This window comes from Salmo trutta, chromosome 7 (genome assembly GCF_901001165.1).
Source record: "Salmo trutta chromosome 7, fSalTru1.1, whole genome shotgun sequence".
NCBI classification, from domain to species: domain Eukaryota; kingdom Metazoa; phylum Chordata; class Actinopteri; order Salmoniformes; family Salmonidae; genus Salmo; species Salmo trutta.
The window spans coordinates 24,726,784-24,747,166 of NC_042963.1; the positions used below are offsets into that span (position 1 = coordinate 24,726,784).

At 41.1% G+C, this 20,383-nt stretch overlaps 1 protein-coding gene across 2 annotated transcripts in view; it reads left to right on the top strand.

Annotated features, from left to right (window-relative positions):
- Window positions 1-20,008, top strand: part of lingo1a (leucine rich repeat and Ig domain containing 1a) — a 298,690-nt gene extending 278,682 nt beyond the window's left edge. For both annotated transcript variants that reach the window (XM_029758459.1, XM_029758458.1), the window contains one exon: window positions 17,847-20,008. In XM_029758459.1, the coding sequence (XP_029614319.1) occupies window positions 17,859-19,706 (1,848 nt within the window). In that variant the 5' untranslated portion in view covers window positions 17,847-17,858 and the 3' untranslated portion in view covers window positions 19,707-20,008. The remainder of the gene's footprint in view (window positions 1-17,846) is intronic.
- The last annotated feature ends 375 nt before the right edge of the window (window positions 20,009-20,383 follow it).

Here is a 20,383-nt window from a genome sequence, read left to right on the forward strand (position 1 = left end):
TTTTCTATCCAAATCCGAATCTAATTATATGCATATTCTAGCTTCTGAGTAGCAGGCAGTTTACTCTGGGCACGATTTTCATCCGAAAGTGAAAATACTGCCCCCCAACCCAAAGAGGTTAATGCAGCTGGTGGCCACACCAGATACTGACTGTTACTTTTGATTTTGACCCCCCCCCCCCTTTGTTCAGGGACACATTATTCTATTTCTGTTCATCACGTCTGTGGAACTTGTTCAGTTTGTGTCTCAGTTGTTTAATCTTGTTATGTTCATACAAATATTAACACATGTTAAGTTTGCTGAAAATAAATGCAGTTGACAGTGAGAGGACTTTTCTTTTTTTGCTGAGTTTATTTACCATATCAAATTTAGTCAGAAACATAAGTAGACATACTTGCAAATGATTAAATCCTTCCAAAATAAATTTAAAAAACAATTTAGTTATGAATTGAACTTTAATATAATTATTTGACTCTTCACATGGGATGATTTCCCTGAACAACAAAAGAAAGGGAATATTGAATGATCCCCAGTGATCCATCATATCTCCCCCCAAAAAATGTTTTTAACATGCATCTGTAAAATGATAGTCTAGAAACTAAAGCTTTGGTTGTCTTCTTGTCAGGCTTCCATGTCTTCTCCCTGGACCTCCTCAATGTCCATCTCTTGAACATCAGTCTCTGAGGTCTTATCTTCAATGTCACTTTCCAACCTTGTTGAGGATGGTTCGTTGTCAGGCTCAAAAAGCCTCAAATCTTTCAACCCTTTTATTGGTCAGCATGTTGCGTGCTTTGGTGTGTGTGTTCCCAAACAAGGACCAGTTGTGCTCTGAGGCGGCTGATGTTGGTGGGATTTGGAGGATGATGGAGGCAAAGGGAAAGAGCCTCAGATCCACAATGTCCCTTCTACCAGGTGGATGATGAGATATGTTGGCACGACTGCCATATTGCATCTCCATCCCAAAGCCCTTGCTTGGAAGTGTACTTCGCCAGACTGTCAAGAACCTTGCGCTCATCCAGGCCTAGGTGGCGAGACACAGTAGTGATAACACCATAGCCCTTGTTGATCTCTGCACCAGACAGGATGCTCTTGCCAGCATACTTGGGGTCCAACATGTACGCTGTGGCATCTATGGGCTTCAGGCAGAAGTCTTCACGCTTTTTGATGTATTTCAGAACTGCGGTTTCCTCTGCTTGGAGCAACAGTGAAGTGGGCAGGGCAGTACATATTTCTTCTCTTACATCTGCAAGCAGAGTCTGAACATCAGACAGGATTTTTATATTTTTATTTCACCTTTATTTAACCAGGTAGACCAGTTGAGAACAAGTTCTCATTTACAACTTCAACCTGGCCAAGATAAAGCAAAGCAGTACGACACAAACAACAACACAGAGTTACACATGGGATAAACAAATGTACAGTCAATAACACAATAGAAAGTCTATATACAGTGTGTGCAAATGTAGCAAGATTAGGGAGGTAAGGCAATAAATAGGCCATAGTGGCGAAATAATTACAATTTAGCAATTAATCACTGGAGTGATAGATGTGCAGAAGATGAATGTGCAAGTAGAGATATTGGGGTGCAAAGGAGCAAAAAATAAATAACAATATGGGGATGAGGTAGTTGGGTGGGCTATTTACAGATGGGTTGTGTACAGCTGCAATGATCGGTAAGCTGCTCTGACAGCTGATGCTTAAAGTTAGAGAGGGAGATCTAAGACTCCAGCTTCAGTGATTTTTGCAATTCGTTCCAGTCATTGGCAGCAGAGAAATGAAAGGAAAGGCGGCCAAAGGAGGATTTGGGGATGACCAGTGAAATATACCTGCTGGAGCGCGTGCTACGAGTGGGTGACCAGTGAGCTGAGATAAGGCGGGGCTTTACCTAGCAAAGACTTATAGATGACCTGGAGCCAGTGGGTTTGGCGACGAATATGAAGCGTGGGCCAGCCAACGAGCGCATATAGGTCGCAGTGGTGGGTAGTATATGGGGCTTTGGTGACAAAACAGATGGCACTGTGATAGACTACATCCAATTTGCTGAGTAGAGTGTTGGAGGCTATTTTGTAAATGACATCGCCGAAGTCAAGGATCGGTAGGATGGTCAGTTTTACAAGGGTATGTTTGGCATTGGATGGCATTGTCTCCCTCAATCCGTGCAATGACTACTGCTATAGGTTTCAGGAGTTTCAGGCTGCTTACCACTCTCTCCCAAAATATATCATCCAGGAGGATCCTCTTGATGGGTCTCTCCATATCGGCAGACTGTGATGTGCTCATTTCTTGGAGAGACTCCTTCCCGTCCAGGAGACTGTCAAACATGATGACAACACCACCACAATGGGTGTTGCTGGGCAGCTTCAATGGGGTGCTCTTATTCTTCTCACTTTGCTTGGTGAGGTAGATTGCTGCTTTGACTTGATGACCCTTCACACACACCTAATAATTTCCTTGGCTCTCTTGTAGAGTGTATCCATTGTTTTCAGTGCCATGATGTAGATAAGCCATGTCTGGTTGGAGGGGTGTATGCTGGGAGAAGAACATTCAGAAATCTCTTCCAATACACATTGCCTGTGAGCATCAGGGGTGAACCCGTTGCATACACAGCTCGAGCAAGACATTCATCAGCGTTTCTCTGACTACCTTCCCCATTGAGTCAAAAAAAAAAACGAATTCCAGGAGGACCATCAGCTGTTGCTATCGATAAGGTGTCTGATTCATAATTTTCACCTCGAATAGAAGTAGAGGGACTTTTGTCAGAGGTTGCTTGTTGTGAGCGCTGAGGGAACTTTATGCTCTTGGCTAGATGATTCTGCATCTTTGTTGCATTCTTCACATATGATTTGGTACAGTATTTGCAAATGTACAGAACTTTTCCTTAGCTGCAGTGAAATGTCTCCACACATCAGATAATGCCCGTGGCATTTTCCTGTAAAGATTAGAAACAAATGAGTAAAAAACTACATTTTGAAATACAATTCCATGTACAGATAAATAGTTAAGCAGTTAGATTAAACAACTCCTTTGTAAAATAAATGTTTTAAATGAAACATGTATGGAGGGAAAAAAGTGAGGGAAAAAGTGAGGGAAAAAAGTATTTGATCCCCTGCTGATTTTGTACGTTTGCCCACTGACAAAGAAATGACCAGTCTATAATTTTAATGGTAGGTTTATTTGAACAGTGAGAGACAGAATAACAAGAAAAAAATCCAGAAAAACGCATGTCAAAAATGTTATAAATTGATTTGCATTTTAGTGAGGGAATAAGTATTTGACCCCCTCTCATTCAGAAAGATTTCTGGCTCCTAGGTGTCTTTTATTCAGGTAACACTCTTAAAGGGAGTGCTCCTAATCTCAGCTTGTTACCTGTATAAAAGACACCTGTCCACAGAAGTAATCAATCAATCAGCTTCCAAACTCTCCACCATGGCCAAGACCAAAGAGCTCTCCAAGGATGTCAGGGACAAGATTGTAGACCTACACAAGGCTGGAATGGGCTACAAGACCATCGCCAAGCAGCTTGGTGAAAAGGTGACACCAGTTGGTGCGATTATTCGCAAATGGAAGAAACACAAAAGAACTGTCAATCTCCCTCGGCCTGGGGCTCCATGCAAGATCTCACCTCGTGGAGTTGCAATGATCATGAGAAAGGTGAGGAATCAGCCCAGAACTACACGGGAGGATCTTGTCAATGATCTCAAGGCATAGTCATCAAGAAAACAATTGGTAAAACACTACGCCGTGAAGGACTGAAATCCGGCAGCGCCCGCAAGGTCCCCCTGCTCAAGAAAGCACATATACATGCCCGTCTGAAGTTTGCCAATGAACATCTAAATGATTCAGAGGACAACTGGTGAAAGTGTTGTGGTCAGATGAGACCAAAATGGAGCTCTTTGGCATCAACTCAACTCGCCGTGTTTGGAGGAGGAGGAACGCTGCCTATGACCCCAAGAACACCATCCCCACCGTCAAACATGGAGGTGGAAACATTATGCTCTGGGGGTGTTTTTCTGCTAAGGGACGATGGACGGGGCTATGTACCGTCAAATCTTGGGTGAGAACCTCCTTCCCTCAGCCAGGGCATTGAAAATGGGTCGTGGATGGGTATTCCAGCATGACAATGACACAAAACACACGGCCAAGGCAACAAAGGAGTGGCTCAAGAAGAAGCACATTAAGGTCCTGGAGTGGCCTAGCCAGTCTCCAGACCTTAATCCCATAGAAAATCTGTGGAGGGAGCTGAAGGTTCGAGTTGCCAAACGTCAGCCTCGGAACCTTAATGACTTGGAGAAGATCTGCAAAGAGGAGTGGGAAAAAATCCCTCCGGATATGTGTGCAAACCTGGTGGCCAACTACAAGAAACGTCTGACCTCTGTGATTGCCAACAAGGGTTTTGCCACCAAGTACTAAGTCATGTTTTGCAGAGGGGTCAAATACTTTTTTCCCTCATTAAAATGCAAATCATTTTCTAACATTTTTGACATGCGTTTTTCTGGATTTTTTGTTGTTATTCTGTCTCTCACTGTTCAAATAAACCTACCATTAAAATTATAGACTGACCATTTCTTTGTCAGTAGGCAAACATACAAAATCAGCAGGGGATCAAATAATTTTTTCCCTTACTGTAACACTCCTCAGTTAACAGGCTCAAGCGAGCTAAAACCCACATGGTAGCAAAAACTAACTAACAGAAATTGTGAACAAGTTAGAAATTATTTAAACACATTTTGCTGTAGGCTACTATTTACTAGTTAACAAAAAAACATGTCATATAAAATATATTCACCCATATAAAATATATTCACCCCACCCAGTATTGTAATCAAAACTTACCAGAAAGCATGTAGTCCTTGGCTCAGACAGTGTAGTAGTGTGGGCTCAATAGCATCTCATTAGTGTGCAAGATCTTGAGACTCAGCTAGTTTAACCAACATATGCCACAAGACCTAGAATTGCCTTAATTGTATCCCACAAAATATGTTCACTGTTATAAGCTAACTTTTTTTGACGAATTTAAGCATAATTACCCAGATTCCCGGGCTTAACTTCCCATGGAAAATTTCCGGGAAAATTCTGACTCTTTGGAACCCTAGGAACCACCAAGACTCTTCCTAGAGCTGGCCGCCCAGCCAGTCTGAGCAATCAGGTGACCAAGAACCTGATGGTCACTCTGACAGAGCTCCGGAGTTTCTCTGTGGAGATGGGAGAATCTTCCAGAAGGACAACCATCTCTGCAGCACTCCACCAATCAGGTCTTTATGGTAGAGGTGGCCAGATGGAAGCCACTCCTCAGTAAAAGGCACATGACAGATGAACAGAGCAAAGTAGAAAGAGATCCTTGATGAAAACCTCCTCTGGAGCGCTCAGAACCTCAGACTGCGGCGAATGTTCACCTTCCAACAGGACAATGACCCTAAGCACACAGCCAAGACAAAATAGGTGTGGCTTCGGGACAAGTTTCTGAATGTCCTTTAGTGGCCCGGAATCTGATCAAACGTCTCTGGAGGGACCTGAAAATAGCTGTCCATCCAACCTGACAGAGCCTGAGAGGATCTGCAGAGAAGAATGGGAGAAACTCCCCAAATACAGGTGTGTTAAGCTTGTAGTGTCAAAGCCAAGAAGACTTGCGGCTGTAATCGCTGCCACAGGTGCTTCAACAAAGTACTTTGTAAAGAGTCTGAATACTTATGTAAATGTGATATTTAATTTTTTTTTTAAATATGAAATTAGTTTTTCTTTGTCATTATAGGATATTGTGTGTAGATTGAGGAGGGAAAAAACCATTTAATCCATTTTAGAATAAGGCTGTAACGTAACAAAATGTGGAAAAAGTCAAGGGGTCTGAATACTTTCCGATTGCACTGTATACTAAGGCATTTCAGGTCAGCATCCAAACTCTGTGCTTAGTGAGATGCAGCATGGCAAAAACACAGAGCCACGGTGTGTTTTTATACATTTTTATCCTACTAAGCAATTGGGATACACTTGTTATTCTCAAAGCTCCAAAAGCTTCTAGCAAAGAAGTGAAACATTTTGCCGGTCTTCTGCGAAACATCTGTTCACTCAATTCAAAATACTTGCATGTCTATGCATAAAAACAGAGAGTTTTCAGCGTTGTTGGGCCTCAGTAAGGTGGAGGTGGTGAGTCTCCGACCCTGCTGGAGTTTGGGTTCAGTACGTGTGTGTCGACAGTCTGAGTCGGTGGAGAACAGCTGGCCGCTGTTGGAATTCTGCACCTTGTTGCACCGACCGGCTTCTTTCTGCAGGATTAAAGCTTTGCGACCCATCTGTCTGGCGTCAACTCAAATCTAAACCTTGCCATATCAAGGGCAGCCAGAGGTGTCCTACCACTTGGCTGAGCATCACAATGACAGAGGGGGTCACCTTTGCCTTCAGATTCTGTCAGAGAAGTGAGGATAGGTGAGGAAATGTGGGACTTATACACCTTTCAAACCAAAAGGTTTTGCCGTCAGCTTTAGCATGCCTTTTTGCAGACATTTCTTTGTCTGAAAGGTATTGCCGGCAACAAAGCTTTAACTTTTTTTCCCCACCAGCCGACATGGTCATGCGGTATTATGTTTAAAAGTCCTGCCAACCCCTCAGTACAATTGTCCCCTTTCATCTTTTGTCATACATTACATCATGAACATTCTATTGTTCTCCGACATCAAACTTTGTCTATATGAAAAAGTATTTTAAAAAACATCTGTCTGCATGCCGAAACCTGGTCCAAATAATAACGTTATCTGCTCTATTTTTTGCAACAAATAAAACATCTGTTTAAAAAACGTATTAAGGATAACGCCCAAGCCTAGCAAACCAGGCAATTAAAAGCAACTTTCTAGAGAACGTTTTGGTTTAGTGCTAGGCTTGGGCGTTATCCAGATAGTCATACCTTAATACTGGCACTGAACACAAGGGGCGCTATTTTCAAACCCCACTGAGACTTTGTTGCCCAAAGGTTAGCAATGCTAACAAGTACATGTACATGAAAATCCCATAGAGAATGAGCTAATGAGCACATTTTATACAGTCTGTGACCTAAACTATTTTCAGGACAGACATCCCAGCTCATGAAGTTATACAGGTAAGTAAAAAATGCTACTCAGTTTGCTGCACGCACAAAACAAATACTACAAAGCAAGGTTATTGATCCAGTAGGGGATTCTCTGCTTTTACCGGCAAGCAAAACTTAATTTTGGAAGAAGCTAACCTTAGCTAGATAGCTAACCAAATGCACAACTGCAGAGCATTTAGACCGTTAACTTAATAGTGATAAGATATCTAGTTGCCGAACATTTAGTTGTGAATTCCGTACTCTAGCTAGGTCACCTGCCGCGTGATGCACAACAGTGAGTGACTTACAAGGCTCCATCGCTCATCATCGTGTGCTTGTAAACAAACAATTATGTGACAGGTTTAATAAAGAACGCAATCTTATTTATCTCCTAACATATTGCACAAGTTCAGTGCAGGTATTTACTTAACATTTTTGAATATTAGTTTCTACTTTTTAATCAAAAAACTTTGAAGAAATAGTTTTGACAGTATTAAAAAACCATCCCATGGCTATTTCCAAGCCCAGAATACGGTATACCACCCAAGACAATTTAGTGCTAGCTTGTTAGCTAACTTGGCTATAGCCATCTCATATAAATTACCAAAACATATCTGACAGTGTTTTGAGATTAACTGTAGACACATTACAAGGTAGTTAAGTATGGCAAACTGCTAACTTACTGGTAGGAATGTGAAGAAATTAAAGCATTCTGTCCTTTCGGAGTAACTTAGAACTTGATCAACGCTGCTTGCTGCAGGTTACCATGACAACGGCCGCAACAACAGGGTCAAAGTTGAATGTCTCTTGCTCAGTTGCCGCCAAATCAATGGCAATATAGAAGGCCGACATGAGGTAAAGATGGGACTGTTTTGAAAAGGCATCATATAAACATTGCCCAATTGTTTTTACAGGAAACATGCTAGGGCTGGTAATTGCCAGGGACCTCACGATACGATATTATCACGATACTTAGGTGGCGATACAATATGTTGTGCAATTCTCGCGATTCGATATGTATTGCGATTCAGTACTGAATCTGATTTTCCAAACATTTTGCTCACCATATGTCTGCTGCAGAGGGACAAGAGAAAGCCATGAGAACGAGTTTTGATCAGTCATGGAAATATAAGTGCTTAAAACAAATTGACTCCCTATTTAATGGAGAACAAGCTATGAAGGAAAAATACTGGAGCTTTGGTGCAGGTTCAGCCAACTAGCGCAACAATATTGCGATAATATTGCAATATTGTCAAAATTATATGATATATCACCAAAAATAATATCCCGATATGTAACTGTATCAGTCCTATTTAGGGAGCAAATACAAAACATTCATTTGCTAAACAGATATGATTGGAACCAGTGCTTTGGACAGATGACATGAGAATGCATGATCAGAAAATAACCACATACCTACTATAAAATATGGTGGTGGATCTTTGATGTTATGGAGCTATTTTACTTCCACTGGTCCTGGGGCCCTTGTTAAGGTCAACGGCATCATGAACTTTACCCACTACCAGGACATTTTAGCCAAAAACCTTGTTGCGTCTGCCAGGAGGCTGAAACTTGGCTGCAAGTGTATCTTCCAGCAAGACAATAACCCAAGCACACATCAAAATCCACAAAGAAATGGTTAAATGGCCACAAAAATAAAAAAATTGCAATGGCCATCTGTCTCCGGACTTAAATTCTAGATGCTCTACAGATTTGTTGATATTATGACCATCTGTTGATAAGCAACTGCTTGCTAGGGTTAGGTTTAGAAAAAAGGGTTAATTTTATGGTTAAGGGTTAATGTTAGTGCTTGGGCTAGTAGATAGTTGAAATTGTACTGATAGTCCATCTGTAGATGTGCTACAGACTATCCAAAGGGTGTCAATTTCGGATCCCACTCTACATATTGCAGATGGTTGTAGACTAGCAAAGTCATGAAAATAGAATACTAACAAACAGGAGAGGAGTGGAGGGGGGCTCTCAGGATTAGACTGGGAGCTGAGTGAGAAGTTTGTCTTGGCGTTGGCTTAGGGCTTTCTTTTAACACTTTGTGGGACAGACACTGTCAGCAGCATCAGAAGGATTTTCCTCAGGCTCACGGGTATTTAACCAGAGTAGTTAAGAGGGATTGGTTTGGCACTGATATAATGTGACAGGTAGAATACCAGCTAAACACCCAGCAGCCCCTCTGCTCGTCTTTGTGGATGTGCTGGTTGTGGTGGATCATTTGTACTGTACAATGGTGCTACTGTGATAATAATTGTCCATCTTGTTTTGACACTGTTATCATATATACAGTTGAAATTGGAAGTTTACATACACCTTAGCCAAATACATTTCAACTCAGTTTCACAATTCCTGACATTTAATCCTAGTAAAAATTTCCTGTCTTAGGTCAGTTAGGATCACCACTTTATTTTAAGAATGTGAAATGTCAGAATAATAGTAGAGAGAATGATATATTTCAGCTTTTATTTCTTTCATCACATTCCCAGTGGGTCAGAAGTTTACATACACTCAATTAGTATTTGGTAGCATTACCTTTAAATTGTTTAACTTGGGTCAAACGTTTCGGGTAGCCTTCCACAAGCTTCCCACAATAAGTTGGGTGAATTTTGGCCCATTCCTCCTGACAGAGCTGGTGTAACTGAGTCAGGTTTGTAGGTCTCCTTGCTCGCCCACACATTTTCTATAGGATTGAGATAAGGGCTTTGTGATGGCCACTCCAATACCTTGACTTACGCCATTTTGCCACAACTTTGAAAGTCTGCTTGGTGTCATTGTCCATTTGGAAGACCCATTTGCTTACCAAGCTTTAACTTCCTGACTGATATCTTGAGATGTTACTTCAATATATCCACATAATTTTCCTTCTTCATGATGCCATCTATTTTGTGAAGTGCACTTGTCCCTCCTGCAGCAAAGCACCCCCACAACATGATGCTGCCACCCCTGTGCTTCACGGTTGGGATGGTGTTCTTCGGCTTGCAAGCCTCCCCCTTTTTCCACCAAACATAACGATGGTCATTATGGCCAAACAGTTCTATTTTTGTTTCATCAGACCAGAAGACATTTCTCCAAAAAGTACGATCTTTGTCCAAATGCGCAGTAGCAAACCGTAGTCTGGCTTTTTTATGCCGGTTTTGGAGCAGTGGCTTCTTCCTTGCTGAGCGGCCTTTCAGGTTATGTTGATATAGGACTCGTTTTACTGTGGATATAGATACTTTGAGATTTATTTTAAACTGCAAAACCCTTACGCACCACTGCACTTTGTATACCAGGGTTGGCTGGCCTTCTCTAGTCACTCGTAGGCTCAGTCACTGGTATACTTTTATTTACAAAGCCATTTTGGGTTTACTACCTTTTTATTTGGCAATTTTTATTGTTCAGAAATGTGGTGGGTACTCTCTTCGTTCGCTGGACTTTATCCTGCTAACTGTTCCAAATGTCCGAACTGAATTTGGTAAAAGGGATTTTATGTACTCTGCGCCATCGTCTTGGAACGCCTTACAAAATACTTTTAAACTGGAAGAACTTGTCCCGATTGGTATTTTTAAATCACTGATGAATGATCTTGAGACTGATTCCCTGACCTGTCAATGTTTTTAATTTGCTGTTTTTGATTTTGTTATACTCTTGTGAATTCTATGGTTTTTACTAGATGACTTGTTGTTTGTCTGTAATTTTTGAAATGACTTGGTGCTGCCTATCTTGGCCAGGACGCTCTTGAAAAAGAGATTTTAAATCTCAATGAGCCCTTCCTGGTTAAATAAAGGTTAAATAAATAAATACATTTTTTACCTGTTTCCTCCAGCAACTTCACAAGGTCCTTTGCTGTTGTTCTGGGATTGATTCGAACTTTGCACAAAGTACGTTCATCTCTAGGAGACAGAATGCATCTTATTCCTGAGCGGTATGACGGCTCCGTGGTCATATTTGCGTACTCTTGTTTGTACAGATGAACGTGGTACCTTCAGGCGTTTGGAAATTGCTCCCAAGGATGAACCAGACTTGTAGAGGTCTACAATTCTTTTTCTAAGGTCTTGGCTGAATTATTTTGATTATCACATGATGTCAAGCAAAGAGGCACTGAGTTTGAAGGTAGGCCTTGAAATACATCCACAAGTACACCTCCAATTGACTCAAATTATGTCAATTAGCTTATCAGAAGCTTCTAAAGCCCTGACATAATTTTCTGGAATTTTTCAAGCTGTTTAAGGCACAGTCAACTTTGTATGTAAACTTGTGACCCACTGAATTGTGATACAGTGAAATAATCTGTCTGTAAACAATTGTTGGAAAAATTACTTGTGTCATGCACAAAGTAGATGTCCTAACCGACTTGCCAAAACTATAGTTTGTTAACAAGAAATTTGTGGGGTGGTTGAAAAATTACTCCAACCTAAGTGTATGTAAACTTCCGACTTCAACTCTGTGTGTGTGTGTGTGTGTGAGATATATATATATATATATATAGTATATTACCACACTGTCTTCAAATATGAGCATTTCTATGTCTTTTTCTGATTGTTCTAAGAATCAACAAACAGAGAATTCTTTGGGTCAATTTGTAGATGGTAAATCCGAGACTTTCATTTCCCCAAAAATGAGAACCTTTATTTTCTGTTAGCTTTTACATGATATTGACATAATTTCAGGCTAGGGTCACTAAAGGTGAATAAGTCCTGTAATTGTATGGAATTCATTGTTTACCTGTATGTCTGTGCGACAGCACAGCATCATTAGTCTTTTTTTTGCTTATGCCAATAATGTATTGTGATCATAATTATGAAGCTGCCAATCACCCATTCCTGGTGTTTTGGAATAAGAATCTCAGTCCTCTATAATTATCTTGCAAACAGGGAATATAATCACGACAAGTGACACTTGTCTAGAACTTGTCATTTGCACATAGCATGAGCCACACCCTCTGTGCATGATCTCATGCAGCATTTCCACAGCTCTCCAGTTTGCTGTCACTGACACGATCATCTAGCCATTCATTGATATTATCATTGGTCTTGGTCCAATAAGAAGGTCTCTTCTCACTACTGCTGAAATTAATGTTTCTTCAATGGCGAGTTGATTGGAGTGAGGAATTGCATTCGGATTGCCATGCCTGCAAGGGACAGATAACACAGGATTGTTAACAAAATGGAGCCATACATGTTTAAACATGGCTAGCATTTCATATAGCCATGTCCTCTGCATCTTTCCCTTTATCTGTCTTCTTATATAATTGCAATGGAGCATCAGCTGCCTACATGTCCTTATTTAAAACAGTCTTGAAAAAGATGTGAAACTGCTTTCATTTCATTTGAACGAAATGAAATAGGGAATGTTTTTTGCTGCGTCGATACAATGGAGCTTTTTGTCTGTTTCATATGAACCTCGGAAAATCAGGTGCTAGAATGAAATAATCAGACTGGTATTATTTCATCAGGATTTTGACCCCAGTTTTGTGTTGAAGGACTGCCTGTACTCATTACCATTAGTCATTACCATCCTAATACCCTACTGTGGTCCTAGACTCTGAATGTTGCAGTCATGTAGCTTTACCAGCAAGGGATTACAGTTGAGCGCTTCCTTGATTAGGTTTTGGTGTCAATGAGGAAGGAGTGGGACATAATAGCATCTCAGAGAGCGATATCCAATGTGTAATAGGCACACACAGCAAAGGCAAAAAGGTGGAGTGGAAAATAAGGATTGGCAGCTGCACTTCCTCTCCCCTGTCAGGTGTTCCACCAGCTGCTTAAGCCTCATGTACATCCATCCTGTATGGCTCCCTCATCAAACAGCTTTAACTTGGATCAATTTAGGTTAAAGCTGCAATATATATATTTTTGGGCGACCTGACCAAATTCAAGAAATGTGAGATATAGACATATCATTCTCATTGAAAGCAAGTCTAAGAAGTGGTAGACATTTTCTATGCGCGCTATATCTATGCTTCCTGTTAAGTTTTGGTTTTGAGTCTTATACTTTCGGGTTTTGTACACCATTTTCAAAGAGATGAAAATACCATATTTTTGGTTATGGAAAATATATACCACAGCGGTTTAGATGGTACAATGATTCTCTATACTATACTTGCTTGTTATGTTACAAACTGAAATTAGGCAACTATTAGAATTTTAGCAACCAGGCAATGTCGGAGCGATTTCTGCATAGTGCACCTTTTAAGTAATACAAACAGGAAAATGATGCAGTTACTTCGGAGGCCGTAATGTCTGCTCTGGGACATATGGGCAGTTCTTCAACTCAGACTCGTTGACCCCAGTTCACTATCCCGCAGAGATGGTCCCTATAAACTTTTTTTGAACAAGGCAGTTAACCCACTGTTCCTAGGCCATCATGATAAATAAGAATTTGTTCTTAACTGACTTGGAGTTAAATAAAAGGTTCAAATATTTTAAAAAAATCCGTCTGACCCTTGACCCCCGAGAAGAATGAAATTAAATTGAGAGTGAGGAAAAACAACATAAACCCCTCTAATGTCAGTTTGGGGCTTTGCAGAAAGAATTATTGACAATGGTAGTTATGTCACAATTTAATTGTCTACCATAACAATATAAAAAATTGAAATAGCACATTATCCATCAGGTTGTCGCATGGAAGCCTTTAGCTTAGTGTATTTACTTCACACAAAGTCTCCATAATTCAAAGCACACGCAATATTGACACTGAACACGCGACCCAATTTCAGTTAATAAACTCTACAGTGTAGCCTATAGAAGAACGTGTGCCTCTTTCAGCTGTCATTGTGGCTCTTCAGACAGTCACAAATTTGATAGGGCTATGCACAATCAACTACATAGGCATCTCTGTCACAGACATGAACTCTTAACAATTCAGAGAGGAATGGGGGAAAATTGTATCTTCTCCTGTACTAAAAAAGTTCAAGAAAGAGGATTGACACCCATCATCTGATTGTTTTGAAATAATTTCTGTTAGAAACAGAACCATTCCTGCAACATTATTTTGTTGAAATATAACTTGATCTGAGAAATTAAGCTAATTGATTGCACCCAAATTTGCCATTTTAATTTATAGGACTCATATAAAATACAATAAATATAGTACCCTTAACATCCAAATTGGACCACATTTTTTTCTAACAATGACTTAGACATGAGAAATGTTTTTGTCATCAGTGTTCATGCAAGTTTGATGTATGTGCCACCCAGAACCAATTATAAGGTTAACTGATAGTTGCTAATGGCTGCTATTGAGACACAAAACGCAGAGAATGGAGGTGAATGTAGATTTTTAGGGTCTTAAATTTGTGACATTTTAAGATCGATTGTTGTGTATTGCTTGACTTGTGTGCAAGGCCAGACTACAAGATTATTAAGGACATTTGAGGGTTCTGCTCCTCATCCTGAAAAATAGGGTGTACAAACCCAACAATACGCCACCTATGAAATAGTGTTACAGGTCTCTGCATACTTACAATTGAAAAATATTTGTTATACAGAATTATACTGTATATTGTTAGACTATAAGGCTGAAACTTATGGTTTTGGGAAGAATTTCTGAGAGAATATCATGAATTATGTCCCCTTTTGTTTAAAGATCTAAAGCAGCTATTTGTATCAATATCAAATCATTTCTGGGCAACAATTAAGTACCTTACTGTGATTGTTTTCAATTAAAATGGTTAAATAGATTCTTGCCAAAGGCCAATTTCTCAAGCAAGCTGAGAGTGGTCTAAGTTGGGAGGGGGAAACTGAAAACTAGCTGTTATTGGCAGATAAGGTTTGGAACTATTTCTTATTGGTTTATTAACTAATGTACCGTCTGGTGATGTCACCAGGCAGGCCAAAACTCCATCTCACCAAAACAACAGGAACATTTTCAGGCGGTCTTTTCAAACAGCTCTTACGCTAAAAGGGTATTATTGTCATTTTCACAGTATTAATCCAACCTCATAGTGTGGAAATACATACAAAACACAGAAAAATCCAATTTTATGACTGCACTGGGCCTTTAATCCAACTTTTTCAATAAATATACAAGTAATTGCAATGCCACTATGGCTCTTTATATTAAAAATTAAAAATATAATTATAGAATCAATTATTAATTACATTGTTAGTAATGATAATAAAAATAAAAAGGGACTTATATTGCGCTTTTCAAGGACCCAAATAAAAAAATCTTTAAAAAAATCACACTAAACAAAACCATGAGTAAAGAGAGGGGGGCTCAAGGAAGGGAAAGAGTATAACGTATCAGTGTATGGAGAGGTTAGGGTTGGGATTTGGATATGAACCCAATTTAGGGGTGGGATCGGGGTTAGTGGAGGGGGAAAACACTGACGGTTTAGATGGAAATTAAATATTGTTTTTTACGATTTTAAGACCAGTATCTATCTTTCTGAAGCCACCGCCCTGGCTCTGCATGGTCTATATTGTATTGTAAAAGATTGCTCCAGCTGAATGTTAGCCATAGCACATACATCAGACTTGACACCATTTGTCTTTGATTGCTACCTGCTACTGCTGACCCACTCCCCACTGTTTTAACTCACACAGCACATTCATGCTGGAAATACAGGGTGAAGAAAAAATAAATATTTTATGCTAATGGTACACTCTAAAGATGTGCTCAGCATACGTGTCTCTGAAACAGCATGAATTAGATTACCTTCTCAAAATTGGTTAATTCAAGCTGCACCTGGCCCCTTTTGAAATGCCATAACTTAATATTAGGGAGCTCGCAATGACTGATTGATCTTGAGCAAGGTGCTATGCATGCATGCATGCAAGCCACACACACCAACACACACACAGTGGTGTAATGGTGCCTGAAGAATTTCCCCCCCCAAAAATCCAAACACCCCGCCCGAAGAAGGAAAGACGCCCTGTGTGAGAAATTATATGAGAAACAGTGACATACACTCTGAACGACCGAAAATTATAAATCCCGTATTGGTCTTTCACAGTCAGATCAACCCAAGCTGTACTGTGAAAGTAGGCTAGTAGTAGACCTACCATTGAAACAGATAAATGTACAAAATTCACAGGTTTCATATTTTTCCTAATTGTTTCAGGTTTTCACTCTCAAAGTCATACAGAAAAACAACATTTGTTTTGATGTCTGGGACATCTAAGAAATGTTGATTTGAGTGTAGTTACCCTTTAATTCAAGCGTGCAGGCACCTAGCACTGTTTGCTTAGCAGTGTTTCTGTAGCACATAAGTTGGATTTTGCAAAGGAAATGGCTACTGGATTGATGCAAATTATCATGATATCATTCTGACAGGTAGGCATAGCCTACTTTGTGGCTACTCTAGTTAACATTTAATAGAGAATGTTTTTGGGAAAGCCTTTCCATCCACCAGAAGTTGGTTAGGCCTTTCATTAGCGTTGCAATATTTTATCTATTCCTTAATTAGGGCGGCAGGGGGCAGCAGGTAGCCTAGTGGTTAAAGCGTTGGGCCAGTAACCGAAAGGTTGCTAAATCGAATCCCCGAGCTGACAAGGTAAAAATCTGTCGTTCTGCCCCTGAACAAGGCAGTTAACCCACTGTTCCTAGGCCGTCATTGTAAGAAAGAATTTGTTCTTAACTGACTTGCCCTAGTTAAATAAAGGTTCAAATAAAAATAAATAAAATAATTGTTTGAAACCAGGACATTTTACTTCATATGAGGCATGTCTCAATTTACTTGAAAGTAGCCTATAGCCAAAATCCCACCACAGAAATGTGAAGGCAATTATTTTTTATGAAGACTTACACATATGCTTTATCCTGTTCTATTGATTTTCTTTCATTGTCTATTAGGCAAAGGCATTATCTTGGTCATATTAGCAACCCATGATAATTGTTGCATATTTAAACCCCCCCTTTCTACATTTCCAATGGATATTTCCATCTCTGTCCATGCACATTTTAGAACGCCTTTTTCCTGCAAATTTCATTTTAGAACATTCACGCGAAGGTACATTGCCCCACCTAAAATGTGAAGAATGAATAGTTTATCAACATTTTAAGCTAAACATTCTGATCTGTTCCATCAGCCTTATTAATTGAAACGGCAGTGGAGATTTAAGAAGTGAGTATACGCAATGCCCACTGAAAAATAAGTGGGTATACGGCGTACACACAATACATAACCAGGCAGCATCACCCGAATGCCAGGAATTGATTCAAATTCTTTGTGATACATCTACTATCTGTCCGAGCTCAACATTTCCTCTTATGGATCATAAATGAGTCTAATATGGTGCTGATGTAACCATTGCATGTGAATCCTTCAGCGAACACTGTTCCATCAGTTCACAGGAGCCTCCTGCATCTGAAATGCCTTTGAAGCTCTGTGTAGAGTAGTGAGCATTGCAGAATTCAAATATGTCAGTTTTCTTCATTATGCAAATACATACCTTATTCCTAGTAACCCCTCACCCCATTCCTATTTCCTTTGTGCCATTAATATTGCAGCAAATCTTTTACACTCAATTTCAAATTGTGTCACATGAGGATGGCATCGCTTTACGTTTTATTGCTTTTTATTGTTGGCGTCAAAATGCCTGGCAGAGAATAGTAGTTACTATTTTTCAAAAGAGAACAAACAGTATAATATGTTTTCATAGGACACTCCTTTCCCCACACTTCAAACCATTTTATATGCAGCAAAACTACAGAATGTGGCTTCAAAATACAATACAAAAGTGATCTCACTTTTCAACGATTTTAATGATAAAGAAATAGCCCAGTGTTATTTAGTGTATCTAATCAGCGATTGTTTTTCTGACATGTCCTTTCTCTGTCTCTCTTGTCTCCATAGGTAACCGATAGGATGGGGGCCAGGGAAGCGAGTGGGCACAGCTACCTGGTGGCTTGCTGGCAGCCCATTCTGATTCTGATGCTGGGCACCGTACTGTCCGGTTCCACCACAGGCTGCCCGTCCCGCTGCGAGTGCAATGCCCAGGAGCGCTCGGTCATATGCCACCGCAAGAAGCTTATGTCCGTCCCTGAGGGCATCCCCACAGAAACGCGGCTACTGGACCTCAGCAAGAACCGCATCAAGACCATCAACATGGACGAGTTCGCCGCCTACCCCAACCTGGAGGAGCTGGAGCTCAACGAAAACACTATCTCGGCCATCGAGCCCGGCGCCTTCAACAACCTGTACGGCCTCCGGACATTGGGGCTGCGCAGCAACAAGCTCAAACTGATCCAGCTGGGTGTGTTCACGGGCCTCAGCAACCTCACCCAGTTGGACATCAGTGAGAACAAGATAGTCATCCTGCTGGACTATATGTTCCAAGACCTGTACAACCTGCGCTCCATGGAGGTGGGCGACAATGACTTGGTGTTCATCTCCCACCGGGCCTTCCATGGTCTCAGCAGCCTGGAGCAGCTGACTTTGGAGAAGTGCAACCTGACCTCTGTGCCCACCGAGGCCTTCACCCACCTCCACAGTTTGATCTTTCTCAGGCTGCGCCACCTCAACATCTACGTTATTAAGGATTACTCCTTCAAAAGACTGTACCGGCTGAAAGTGCTGGAGATCGCCAACTGGCCCTACCTGGACACCATGACCTCCAATTGCCTCTATGGACTGAACCTCACCTCGCTGACCATCACCAATGGCAACCTGACCTCCATCCCATACGTGGCTCTCCGGCACTTGGTCTACCTACGGTTTCTGAATCTGTCCTATAACCCCATCCACACCATTGAGGGTAATAAGCTCCATGACCTTCTGAGGCTCCAGGAGTTTCACCTGGTTGGGGGCAGGCTGGCTATGATCGAACCCTACTCGTTCCGAGGCCTAAACTATCTGAAGATATTCAATGTGTCTGGCAATGCCTTGAGCACCTTGGAGGAGTCTGCGTTCCACTCGGTAGGCAACCTGGAGACTTTGGCGCTTTACGATAACCCCTTGGCATGTGACTGCCGGCTGCTGTGGGTGTTCCGGAGACGTTGGAGGCTCAACTTCAACCGGCAGCAACCCACCTGCGCTTCACCCGAGTTCGTACAGGGAAAAGAGTTTAAAGATTTCCCAGACGTCCTGCAGCCCAACTACTTCACGTGTCGCAAGTCCAGGATCCGGGACCGCAAGGCGCAGCAGAAATTTGTGGACGAGGGAACTACTGTTCATTTTGTATGTCAGGCGGACGGTGATCCCGCCCCAGTCATCATGTGGCTCTCACCCCAGAAGCAGTTCATCACGACAAAAACCATCGGGCGGCTCACAGTATTCCCCGATGGGACCCTTGAGGTGCGCTACGCACAGATTCAGGATAATGGCACGTATGTGTGTATAGCCAGCAACGCCGGAGGCAACGACACATCTCTCGCCCACCTGCATGTCCATAGCTACTCTCCAGACTGGCCTCACCAACCCAACAAGACCTTTGCCTTCATCTCCAACCAGCCCAATGAGAATGGTGCCAATGGGACGCGAACCAACGTCCCTTTCCCCTTTGACATAAAGACCTTAATCATCGCCACCACCATGGGTTTCATATCTTTCCTTGGTGTTGTCCTGTTTTGTCTGGTGCTACTCTTTCTGTGGAGTAGAGGTAAAGGGGCCACAAAGCACAACATAGAGATTGAGTATGTGCCACGCAAGTCAGACGCTGGGATGAGCAGCAGCAACGCAGACGCCCCTCGCAAGTTTAACATGAAAATGATTTAACGGGACCCAGGGAGCAAACACTCTTAACTTGAAATTGTAAAAAAAGAAAAAAACGTCAAATCCTCCCTTACAAATCTGTGGATCCTGGGATGTAATCATAAAGTAATCTGTTTTCCCTGACTTAACTGTTGGAGATGGAGAGAGAAGTTCCTTGCTTTCGTAATATGTTGAGTATATGAGGGGGATGATAGCAAAGCAGACGCTCCACATCATTGGCAATTTCTGCAAGGCCTTTAGGTACGTTTGTTCGAAAGCAAATTTTGTTGTGTGCGATTCATATTCTTGTGGATTTATATTGGGAAGAAATTATAGAAAAAAAGAGATGAACCCTTCTCTATGTTCGTAATAACCTGCCTTCACTGTCCCTTTGCCTGTGTTCTTAGTTTATAGATTTTTTACAGAAATTGAAATATTTGTTTACCAAAATGTTAAGAGTAGATTGTATGGGTTGATGAGCACATTTAAACAATCTCTTCTGGTACTTTGTCAGTCAGAATATACAGTACCAGTCAAAAGTTTGGACACGCCTACTCATTCAAGGGTCTTTTTTTATTCTTACTATTTTCTACATTGTAGAATAACAGAAGACATCAAAACTATTAAATAACATATGGAATCATGTAGTAACCAAAAAAAAAGTGTTAAACAAATCAAAATATATTTTAGATTCTTCAAAG